General features: G+C 41.7%; 1 protein-coding gene across 1 annotated transcript in view; it reads right to left on the reverse strand.

Moving 5' to 3' along the window:
• The window catches only part of LOC127460921 (cell adhesion molecule DSCAM), a 104,854-nt gene extending 93,879 nt beyond the window's left edge, over nucleotides 1–10,975 (reverse strand). Inside the window, exons 1-4 of the mRNA XM_051767993.1 lie at nucleotides 10,777–10,975; nucleotides 8,545–8,641; nucleotides 6,995–7,123; nucleotides 661–828 (exon numbers count right to left, since the gene is read on the reverse strand). Of these exons, the coding sequence (XP_051623953.1) occupies nucleotides 661–828; nucleotides 6,995–7,123; nucleotides 8,545–8,641; nucleotides 10,777–10,965 (583 nt within the window). The 5' untranslated portion in view covers nucleotides 10,966–10,975. The remainder of the gene's footprint in view (nucleotides 1–660; nucleotides 829–6,994; nucleotides 7,124–8,544; nucleotides 8,642–10,776) is intronic.
• Between the last annotated feature and the right edge of the window lie 1,862 nt (nucleotides 10,976–12,837).

A 12,837-nucleotide genomic window follows, 5' to 3' on the forward strand; every position in this document is an offset into this window, starting at 1 on the left:
ATGCAACATTTTCTTTTCTAACTGCTGAAACAGAGTAAAAATGCCCCCATAGTCCTCCTGGGACAGAACCCCATAATGATGTAGAAGAGTAAAAGGTTAAAGGTAAAATAAACAGTTGGATTTGATGGTCTTGGAGGTCTTTTCCAACCTAAATGATACATGGCAGCAAAGAACAGGGGGATGACAGTAACTGATGACAGCCAAATGACTCAAGTACAGAGATCAGAAGACTAAATGGTGGGTGGGTTGAGTGATGGAATATTCAGGAAGATTTGATTCACGTGGACCAACGTTCTGAAATGAGGGTAACTTAAATTAATTCCCTCTATTAACATCTGAGCATCCAAGGAAAGCCACAACACCCACAGGGGCGGGAACCACCACTAAAAATAGGATGTTGCTGCTTGAGCTGCCACACTGTAGACACAGGTGTGTTGTTTCCAGAACCACAGGCTGAAAATCTGGAGCACAATGTCTCCTTTGACCACTAGATGCCACTGAACTGCTTTAATCACAGCCCTGCACCACGAAGTTGCAAAAGTCGCGATGGAACGACTCAGTGTTGCCTCTGGTGCAGCTGCAGCATGCATTGTAACGATTCCTCACATCAAAGAGAGAGAATTCCCAGCACATTTTGGATGCCACGAAGCCAGGGCACACCTGCTTCATCCGTGGTGATGGTGAGCTCGTTGCTGGCCTCGCTCTTGCCGATGCGGTTCTTGGCGTACATGCGGATGTTGTAGGTGGAGGAAGGGTGCAGGTCGATGATGGTGGCCTGGTTTAGCTGAGGGGAAACGTCTTTGGTTCTCTGAACGGAATCCCAGGAGTCTGTTTAGCAAGAAAGTCGTGAGAAATCGGTAAGAAATATTAGAAAAACACAGACAAATAGATGATGCTAATGTGGCTGACACGAGCACGCAGTTAAAGCATCTCACAAAGCAGGGTTGCTGATTAGGGCAGAAAATGCCTCCTGGTGCTACAGGCAAATCCAGGGATCACCTTCCTAGACAACACTCCTGACTGCTCCAAGTGGGGTGCTGTGACTCAGCTCTGGGGTCATCAGAAAATCCAAGGAAATAGCTACTCTTTGAGGAGGTGGTGAGAGGGGATTCCCTGGTTTTGTGAGTGTGCACATACTTGTGAGTGTGTACATACTTTTTACCTTTGCTACACTGGAATAACTGTGAAAAAGACCCTTTCAAAGTGATCCTCACTCAGGGAGAAAGTTGATTGTGCTCCAAAGAGGGGGGGTTAATAAACAGCAGTGGCTGGTGACCTTTTTTGCTCTCTACAACTCCCTGACAGGAGGGGGGATCCAGGGGTGGGTCGGGTTCTGCTCCCAGAGAACAAGGGACAGGAGGAGAGAAAATGGCCTCAAGCTGTGCCAGGGGAGTGTCAAGTTGGACATGAGGAGGAATTTCTTCCTTGAAAGGGTGGTCAGGTCTTGGCAGGGGCTGCCCAGGGAGGTTTAGAGTCCCCATCCCTGGAGGTGTCCCAGGAAGGCCTGGCCGTGGCACTCAGTGCTCTGGGCTGGGGGACAAGGTGGGGATGGGCACAGGGTGCACTCGATGATCTTGGAGGTCTTTTCCAACCTTAATGATTCCATGATTTTAATGGAGGGTCCTTAAACTAGCAGGGGTCAGTCAAAAGGTTTGATCCCAAACACCAGGAGCAAAGAGTGAGCACCAGCTTGGAGTACTTAGACACGGGGTTCATCACCCTCCAGGACTGGTGCCATTTCCCTGACTCATTTTAGGGTGCAAGAGAATGTAGAACCCTCTGAACTGTCTCTGTACACCTGCAAAAGGAGGAGCACATTGTTATTATTTGTGCTTACTATTCACCTGCCTGTTACCTTTTTAATAAATTATCCAGACATGTAACAGGAAAAAGGATGGAAACTGGCTAAACACAGCAACCCCTGTTTTCATCCCAGCATTGAATAGCTGAAAAAAACCCCAGACAATGTATCAGTTTAAAGCATCTTGATGTCTTTTGTGTGTTGCCATCCTTCATTTCTTCCTTACTGCAGGCGATGTTCCCCCTTTAACCTCTGCAGCATCCTGTGGGGATGTCACTGCAGGCTCCTGGGAGTGTTTTACACCCTGGGTCACTGTAGGCAGGACTGCAGGAAGCTCAGCAGGTGAGAAAGACTAGTTTAAAAATAGAAAGCTCATCCCAGATACAAAATATTTGCACAAACCATGTAAATTCTTTCGCTAAAAGAGGTACAAGTTGTCACAATGACACGTCACCTGCACGCTGGGTGGTTACAGGGCCTGTTTGCTCACCCACGTGGCTTCATTTAAACAGGAAACATTCAGGAATCAGACATTTAAGTGATAGCTAAAATAATTTGAATATATTTTACCTTGAGTTTGTCACAGATTTCTCTGTGGGACACTTTCAGAAGCTCTAAAGGAATTATCTGCAGGCAGCGCTTCTACAACTTGCTCTCAGTTTGCTCCAACTTTACAGAATTTCTTAAAACTTCACAGAATTTTAACCAGCAGTTCCACTCCACTGAGTTAAATTTTATACAAGCACAGAAGCAAACTCCTGTCTTTAAAACTCCAAAAGGAAAGGACTTTCAAAAAAAAAAAAAAAAAAAGAAAAGAACTCCTTGGTACGGAGATTGTGTTAAATTTCCCTTGAGGATGATGAGAATTTCTTTTCATGTGGTTTGTATATTATCAGATTGCTGTGGCTTTCTCTTGGTTGTTTAAAATACTGACCTCTGATAGACCTCTAGTACATATTAGCTACTGAAATCAAAGAAACTGATTTGAAAATTTCTGGTGATTCTTAGTAGATTTAATAATGACACACTATAGAGAAAGAGAGATGAAAACTCAGCCTCCTGTACTTCTAAACACAGGTTTCCAGTGTTTATTTATGGCTAATTCCCGGACTTCAGGAGCTTATTTTCATACATATAACCCCTTTTTGAAGGGTAAAATAAACAACAGCAATCCTTTTGAAACGAGCCAGTCCAGAGAGAAAAAGAATTCTCTCCAATTTTAAAAAATTTAAGAGTTAATAAGAAAAAAAGGAAATAAAAAAAAAGGTCAGTTTTAAAAAAATTATGTTAATGAGAAAAAAGAGGAAATTTAAAAATGTAAGTATTAGGAAGAAAAAAAGTGCGGAAAAAGTTAATTTTGTTTTCTTCTGGCAAATCCTAAAAATATTTTGTTCCTGTCCACGTGGTAAGTAAGTGAGGTGTTAAGATTGACTATTGGCTATACTGGTTTTCATTCATGTTGCAGAGTACTTTAAAATCTAAGTGTGCAGAAAGACTAACAAAGCACAGAAAACAAGTAGCAATGCTACAAAAAAAACCCCAAACAAAAATAAAACAAACAAACAAACAAAAACCTAAAAACATTCACAAAAAAAACCAAACAAAAACAAACAAATGAGAAAAAAAACGAAAATCAAAACAAACAAGAAAAAAAACAAGAAAAAACCAAAATAAAACAAAACAAAAAAAGCCCCTCCAAAACAAAACAAACAAAAAAACACACAAAAAGAAACAAAAAAAAAAACCACAAAAAAACCCCAAAAACCAAACCAAACCAAAAAACGAAAAACAAAGAAGAAAAAAAAAAAGGAAAAACTAAAACAAAACAAAAAAAAAGCCAAAACAAACAAAAAACCCACAAAAACCCCAAACAAACAAGAAAAAAACCAAAAAACCAAACAAACAAAACAAACACAAACAAAAAAACCCCAAACCAAACAAAAAAACCAAACCAAGAAAACAAACAAACAAAACCAAAAAACCTAGAAACAAACAAACAAACAAACAAACAAACAAAAAACCCCCAACCAACCAACAACAACAAAAAAAAGAACAAAAAAAAAAAAGAAAAGAAGAAAGGAAAGAAGGAGTGAAGTTTTTAATTTATGTTTTATTCCATTCATAAAACGTTACGCCCAGGCTTTTCTTAGTGTAATACAAAAACTTCCAGAAGTCCTTACAGAACGATCTATAAAAAATGAAAACCACCAGCTTTCGGCCCATCCCTAAAAGGGAGGACGGAGCTTTGGGGAATTTGGGGATGGATTTGGGGAATTTTGGGAATGGGAATTTTGGGCCGGGGTTGCCACCCGGTGGCCACTGCCGGTACTGCAGCCCCGCGGGCCTCGGGCGGGTTTTGGGGGAACCCCCGGGGTCGGTTTTGGGAGGAACCCCCAGCTCTGCCAAGGGGATGCCCAGGTCACCCTGAGCATAAAAAAAAAAGCGCAATTAAGCGGAGCTGATGCTCGGTTTGCGGCTGAGATTTCCCAACTGACATAAAAAAAAAAAGGATGAGGAGACAGAGGCACAGAGGACTCACACACCCGTTCCTGTGCTCAGACCTCTTCCTGCGCCTCCCATGGAAAGGTCTGGTGGTTACACGGGGCTGGTGTCCATGAAGGGCCAGGTTTCTGTACAGACAGGTGTCTTCTCTAAGTCCCAAAACATCCTGAACTCCTGATATCCACAGTGCTCCTACACTGCAACTGGACCCTACAGGTGCCACTTACCCGTGTGACAGGCAACTCCCTGCTTCTTTTAGAGGGTAAATGATGTGCCTTTCTTTCGATCTGATGGGGAAGATATCAGCAGTTCTGAGTCAATAGGACTTAACGATCCTAAATGTCTTTTCCAACCTAAATTCTCTGATGGGATACAGGAGGGCAGCACCATTTAGTGAAGCCCATGCATGTTTTGTGGTCACCTGCACATTCTCTGAAACTGAAAATTCTTCCTTTTTTTCCTTTTTGAGAAGCCTAGATGATGCATCCTGATGTAAACTCATTTCTGTGTCCTCAGGTTAGGGCAGCATAGGTGGAAAATTCCCACTAAGCACAGCTTCCAGATTACTTTGGTGTTGGCAGGATGTTCCTCGAGTTTAACACATGGAATGTGAATGCATAACCTAAGTTTTCTTCCATCCCTTTAATACCTGGACACTGTGAGATGTTTCCTTAGTTCCTCCTCTTTGTTCTAAGTCCCCCCTCCTCCCAACTACCCTTTGCAAGTTCTTTAGGTGTTTCATCTTCTTGATGATTTAACTAATGACAAAAATCATGTGCAAGAATCCAAAAACCTGATCCTGTTTCTCCAAACACTCAGCCTCAGATTCTAAAACATGACATTTCAGTTGTTTGCAGTGAGAAGATGATAATCTGCTCTTTTTAGGACACGACCTCCAGGATTTGCCTTCATATATAGATAAGGAAATATTTTCTTCGACACCAATTCTGCCACCCACTTCTTTTCCTTTCTTTATTTTTTTTCATCTTTATCAACATGTTATGTCTTGATATTTCCAACCTGATGATGCTTCATTTGCTGTCTTGCTACTGATTTATCACCCCACATTAGAGAGACATCATTTTGCAGTGCAAGTTCCTGGTGATTACCACTTAATCTTTGCCTGCATTCTGCATTATCACTTGAAAACATGGAAATAAATGTAAGAAAGGTGTTTTAGAGCTCTGGAGTCCCTTCCCACCACCTCTTCAACCAAAGGAAAGCAGCTCAGTTTTCCAAAATGGGATTATGCTGAGTTACATGAGTGATTTTTTTAGGGTGAGAAAGGAGCCTATCAGGCAGGAATGGTTTTCAAATACTTTTCTGGAGCAGGTGGGTGGCTGGAAAGAAAGGAAAATAATCAAAAAGAAAACAAAGCCCAGTAACTTCTAGGTATAAATGTCCCTTGAAGGCATCCTTGCCTAGTCTACAAGTCCAAAGCTGCAATTCCTGACCACAGCCTCAGTGGAGAATTGTCACTTCTAATCTTTCAGGTGCCTTTCTCACCTGAATGTTATCAATTCCCTTTACAAAGCCAGTGCAAAAATGGTGACTGGTGATTTAACACTCTGGAAAATATTTTATCTAGTAATGAAAACATCACAACATTTTTGCCATATAAAGCACACACACACACAAAAAAAAAAGCCAGAGTAGATAAATGAAGAATATTAAGGATGGATAGTAGAATAATAAAAAAGAAACAAATGTGAATTTTAGAATGTTATGGACGAATTCATTTTTATTTCTCAGAACTAAAGGCAGAAGTCTATAAATGTACTAGAGCTGCTTTGATAAACAGAATATCTCACTGATAAGCACACAAAGAGTATTCCTATTAATGGATTATGTTCCCTTACATTCAGTGCAACAAACTCCAACATGAAACAGTACAGTGTAATTTCTCAGTGTCTTTTTAATCCTACATGAAATATGACAATATTTTTCCACTGCAATTTCCTTTCTACTCCCTTCTCAAATGATGACTCAGGGATGGTGTTTAACAATGTGCTTAATTAGAGGTGTGATCTTCAATCATGAACCCAGTTCAAACACACTTGGAGTGTTTTCAGATTTCAAGAGTCAATGAATATTTTGGGGGTTTAATACGTACAGGAATAGTTTTCTGACTTCAGTGTTCAGCAAACTACCACACAACTTTCTTTGTCTAAAAATTCTCATAACTACCCTTTTTCACTGCTAATCTTCCAGGGAAGATGCCATAGACTCACATAACAATAGAAAATAACTCCTAAAAATCAACCCTACAGGAGAAGACAATTTGTAAAGGCAGGTATTTTTTTCCTGCAGAGAAAAATGTAAAATTAAAAGAAATAAAGAGATAAAATCCAAGACCAGGGGCCAACAATCAGCCAGCAAAAAAAACCATCATATCAGCTGTCACCTAGACGGGCTTGTTTTGCATCAAAATTTGTCTCCCTTCACATGCAGGTTTCCCTGGTAAAAGGGAAAAGCAGCAATTGCTGAACTTAATGTTGTTACCTAAAAAAAAAAAAAAAAAAAAAAAAAAATGGACAACAAATGAAGATAAATCTTCCCGGGGAAGATTAAATAAACCGTGATAAAAATTTCCATCAGGCAGTTCCAATTTATGAATTATCTGTTACGACGCAACCCCGGTGATGAATGACTTAGCAGCGGGAATTACTTCGGAGGGAGGTTGTTTCTTACCAGACTTGTTCTTGCACTCGATGTCGTAGCCGGTGATGGGGCTGTTCCCGTCGAATCCCATGGTCCACCTGAGGGCGATGCTGCGGGCTCTCACCTCTCGGATTTCTATCTCGGGAGGGTCGGGGGGTTCTGAGCAAACACACACGAATTGCGGTGAGAACAAAGCCCTTAAAAAAGTCACGACAGCGAGCGTGGCACTGGCACAGCTCCTGGTAATTCTCAGGTCACTCATTAGCGCCCTGATCCAGTTAATCACCTGCTGAAAGCACCCAGGAGAGGGAGGAAAAGTCACTTTTCAAGTAGGAGTCAGTGATGTCATTTCGAATAGGGACTTCTCTTTAACCTTCTCACATGCAACGCAGAGCTGCATTTCCTTAGGAACACTCCCAGCTTGGACTTTCATGCTGGAAATGATGTTTTGCCTCAAACACCATGTTTTGCTTCTACAGATTTTACACCAAACGTGAGGGTAGAAATATGAACACTGAACTCCAAAATGCTAAATATGGTGGCGCTCAAACCTGATGCCTAAAAGCCAGAAAATAATTCTCTAAGACTCTTTTTGAGTATTAGAGGGGGAGTAAAATTTCTACCTCTTTGAGCGTGTTTCAAAGTCTTAATTGGATAAGAGAATGATTTGATATTTGATATTTGAATGATTTGATAACAATATAAAATCACTCTTGCTGTCTCTAGAGTTAAGGTTTTAAATAAAAAATATTTAGATTCATTCCAATGGTGGCGGCAGTTGAAACGAGCAGTGGCATAACTGGGAACCTGCCCCCAAACTCCACCTGGATTTTTCAACAGGGCTGCCTCAGGCATTTGCTGGAACCTGCTGCTACTTGGAATCAAGAGGAGGGAGAAAGAAATTTGCAAGTCCGAGGAATGAGCAGCGTGGATGCTCAAAGGCACACAGCCACAGGAACAGGCACAGGAACAGTCCTGCCCGTGCTCTGCATCCCAAATGTCGTCACCTCGGCCTCTCCAGGAGTGAAACCCTGCAGGAGGGGAAACCCCAGCCCCAGGCAACATCAGTTCCTTGAGCTCACATCCTGCAAACTGCTCACCATTTATTTGGACTGATTAAACCTGAAATATTTTGCTTGGAGTTCCACAGTGGGTTTAACATTTCTCTAGAGATGAAGCGAGAACGCTCTTGTTTTATTTCAGCCTTGGGTTTGCAGCACATTTGTTCTTTAAGAACAAATGCAACCCTCTCCCTCCTCTCCTCAAAAAACCCCCACAAAAAACTCTCACATCCTACTGAAGATGACAGTTTTAAATATTTAGCAGATTGTCAGTGAGCGTATTTAAGAAAAATTCTTATTAATTTGTACAGACTTGAGCTCATCCTTTATTCTGATTTTATCTGTGATGCTTGGAAATGAAAGACTGAACATCTTCATGTGGCTCCTCCTTTCTGTGACAACGAGGAATACATTTAATTAGGAATCAGAGCCTCCCTCCCCCAGCAGATTTCTGAGGATGGCACACACTTACTGTCCTACAAAAGCTGTGTTTTTTCCCTTATGTTGTCCTCTTCCTACCTTGCACAGTGAGCTGAATTATCCCACGATCCTCCCCGTAGGAATTGATGGCGTGGCAGGAAAAGAAGCCAGAATCTTCACGCACGGTTGGCAAAATCTATTGGGTGGTTTGAAAAGAAGGGATTGATTGAACAGCAGAGCAGAGAAAAATAAAACCAACAGCTTTTCCCTGCGTGGCAGGGAAAAAAAAAACGGCACAAACTGTTTTGCTTGACAGGACTGAATAGATGCTGCACGTTACACACACACAGGTGCACAGTAAAGCATCCAAAATACTGAGCCTTATCAAACCCAGCAGCACCTGGGCTGAGGAAGCAGCTTATCAGCTCTACACGTGTAGGCAGGACTTGGAGCACCACCTCTTCCCGTAGCTTCTCCATAGGATTCCTGTTTTCCAGTTACTCTCGCGAGTTTGCCAAGTATTTAACTGTTGGCTGAAATTTTCCCTGCAAAATGGTGCCTCCTGCTGCCTCCAATTTTTTTTTTTCACAGTAATTTCTGAAAATAACTCCAGTGGCTGAAGTCTGTGTGGAGGAAACGGAGGTTCCAACACTGGTGAACCCCGTACGTTCAGCAGAGTGCCTCACAATAAAATTTTGTGTGGTCTTTCTTCAATTTGTGGTTTGGAAATTTTTATATAATATTTATGTAAATGATCGTAATGACATTTTTCTACAGGACCACTGCTTCATTCGACATACAATAGGGAAAGGATTTTTTTTTTTGAAGGAGCAGATGTTCAAAATGCCATTTTCTTCTCGTTGTTCAGCGTGCTGCTCCACACTCTATTTACTGCACACAGTTCAAACTGTGCCCTGAAAACAGACATTAATTTTTCTCACAGCATTTTCTGTGCATTCACCTAAGCAACACCCATTTCAGAAACATGAGTGAATTTATTCCTGACAACATGAAGAGTATTCCACCATTTCATACAGGGAATTAAGGAACCAGATATATGATAATGTTTGTGGCTGCTTGACAAGTTGCCACATATTGGCTGAGCCATGGTAACTCCACGTGCTCTTTATCCCTCAGCAAAACCAAGGGAATATGAGCACAGCTCTCAGTCACCACTGGTCAAAATAAATGGATTAATTTCCCACTCTCTGTAAGGAAATTGGAGAGTTATCATCTGAGATGTGGTAACTTGTCAAGCCGTGTTAAGGTGCACGTGTGGCTGAGCTTTAAGATGGGGAACCAAAAATTTCCAGAGCCCAGTTTGACACATTTAGGGCCTTCTTCCCCCTCAGCCCCCACCACAGAGTCCTTAGAAATAAATAGCCTTTCATGTGTCCAGAACAGCTTCTACTGAATTAAGCAGCAGAATTCTCCAAACAGGTCTCCAGCCTTGCAAATAGAAATGTTGCTGTGCACCCAGGGATTGTCTTATTAAAGTCAATAAGAAGAATGAGGGCAAAGAGGCCTAGGGGTCTATCCTATAATTAAATATTATTTGTAACACAAAAAATACTAATATGAACAAAGTCACACATAGAGTTTATTTTTCCTCATAGAAAGCAATGACAAAGCCCCCTCACAGAGAGCAAATCCAGATTTTTACTGGATATCATCCAAAACATTTTTTGGTTGATAAAGAGATCTTTTGTAAGAGTTACACTAGAATTTAGACAATCACCAGAAAGTCAGAGAAATAGTTCCTTGAGCCTGACAAATACATTTTTTAAATGTGACCGAGAATGGATAATCAAGATTTTTGAGTGAAAATCTAAATGGCTTTTTAAAAAAAAAACCTTTTAGATTTCACAAAGGCACTTGTAAAACACCACTTTGAATCCAACGACTAACCTGACCTTTTAAAGTGGTCTCGCAAGCCCCACAGAGGGGAAGGGAGGAAGAAAAGACAGGATTTTTATCTCAAAACAGCTTAATGATTTGGGAGAGGGTAAAGCTGATACACAGCAGAACTGGGGGTCAGATATTCTCTGGGTGCTTATCAGCAGTGTTCTCAAACCTGAGCTGTGCTGGCTAAGGCATGAGCCACTCAGGTTGAGCCTGGATCATTCTCCTGCTGCCTCTGGAGTTTGGGAAGATGGAGGCTAATTTTTTTGGGAGAGGTGGGATGCAGAGGTTTCCTCTACCCCCTCTTGCTTCCATCACTCCAGGGCTGCACCACAGGCACATCTGATGTTGGGAAGAGGTATCCAAACCAAACCAAGGCACACTCTGACACATCTGGATGAGCTGTGGGTCACTTTTCTTTTTTCTTACCTGCAGAGTAGAGATCACTTCATCCCCAACTTCCTTGGTGGAGACAAGGTAACGGGACATCTCAGGGTTGATGATTCGATCTTCCTTCTCCCAGCGGACGATGATGGGTTTCTCTCCATGGGCTGTGCAGCTCATCTCCTTCTTCTGTCCTTGTGTTGCCAAAGTGGTGTTTGGGTAGGAGGTGATCATAGCTGGAACTGGAAACACACAAAGCAAAAAAAAGAGGTTGTTCTTCAGTGAGCTGACAGGTCTGACGACACGGGGTTGGCCCTTCAGTCTGTGCCTCGTGCAGCCTGTCCACATTCAGCCAGATGGACATAAATGTAAGCATTTCATTCCCATGTAAAAAAAACTCTCTTAAGATTGAAGATGGACCTCAAAGGGAGCTTAGCAGAGAGGAGCTGGAACTGGACAACAGGGCTGTAGAGAAAAGATGAGTGAATCCAAAGGAAGCCTGGCTTGCTGCTCACAGGAAGACTTGTAACATAATTCAATATTCAATATTCCCAGCACATAAAGGTACTGTAATTAATAAGCATTCAGATATGGGGTGAATAAAGAACTGATAAAAATGTCTTATTCCTTCTGAGGAGCTATTGCTTTATTTGCTGACAGTTATATGTTTTACAAGTGTGTATGGCAGTAATGATCCAACGAATTGAGGGCTCAATTAAACCAGGAGCTGTACAAAATTAAAAGAAAGGCTCTCCACCAAAGAGCTTACAGTCCATGCATGTGCTGAGTGCACAGCTAAACTGTACTGAAGAGAAAGTATAATTAAACTGACAATAAACCAAGCTAGATTTCAGTTTCTGCTGTATTCAGAAGGTATTTGCAGAACAGTTTGGACATTTCTGTCAACTTCGTTAACCATTCTTTTAAAAAGGGCTTAAATTTTAATGTTGAAAAAAGTACTCTCTTGTTAGCAAGACTAGTCTTAAACCCCAAGTATTTGCACCTTTTGGAATTAAAATCTTCTGGAAATAGGAAGATAACATGCTCAGAGTGTTTCACTGCAAACCCCTCGAAACATGGCGTGTTTGAAACAGGACAGTCTCTTTGGTGTCCTGTGCTTTCTTTCCCACGTGGTTTGTCCACCAAGGAATAGCATCTGGGCTTCTGTGACTAGGAAGAATCAAAGCCCATAAACCTGCCTTTTAGTTCAGGCCCTTTCCCTTCTCAGGAGAGGCTGGAAAGCCCTGGGCAGCACACGGAATGAATCTTCTTCTGACTGAATCTGTCCTCTCCCTTAAAGCACAGGAGGTGTCAGCAAAGAATTCTTTCTCTGAGCTCTTGCAATAGCCCCTCTCCCCTTGGTTTTTTGCATGAACACTCACCTCTTCTCATCAGAACAACTCCCTCATTCCATCTGAACCTTGCTGGGTCCCTGTTTTAATCAGATGACATTGGCAGAGGACCTGATTTGAGGCCTTCCCGGTCCTCCCTCCTGCTTGGATTGCAGCTACTGCTGCACAGCAGAATAAAAATCCTTATTTAAATTAATTACTGTAATTGCAATTCTGTAATGCTAATGCTTGATGGCATGACCTTTTCACATGCCAGAGCTGCTAATGCTTGGATATGACAATATGTCAGGATGCAGCCCTTCCTGTTCAAAGGCTTCCTGAACCAAAACAAACGGATTTGAAGATTAACAGGGCCGTGGAGCTGCGGGTTTGAGTTATGAATGGGATCTAATTACAGGAAGAACCCTTAAAAAAGGTCTTGTGTGAGACATGAAGCTCCTCGGGCACCAAAATGCACTAGTGAAGGAGTACATTTTGTTTAACGGTTTGGGTATTAGGTACCCACTAGTTTTGTCCAAGAGAAACATTTGATGAGAAGTAATTATGAATAATCAGAATAGAAAATGAGGATGAGTGTGATTCCATCTTCCAGAAAATGAAAATAGCTTCAGTCTCATCTGGTGTCTCAGTGTGTCAGTACCCACAAGGAGGTTCCTTTCAGAAAATCAATCTTTGTGTCCATTTGCTTGTTGCTTCCAAATCCAGAATATACTGGAACAGGGACATGCAGCTGCAGGGCTGCAGGTAACTTCAC

This window comes from Manacus candei, unplaced genomic scaffold (assembly GCF_025592945.1).
Source record: "Manacus candei isolate 608988 ecotype Guabito, Panama unplaced genomic scaffold, ASM2559294v1 h1tg000091l, whole genome shotgun sequence".
Classification (NCBI taxonomy): Eukaryota; Metazoa; Chordata; class Aves; order Passeriformes; family Pipridae; genus Manacus; species Manacus candei.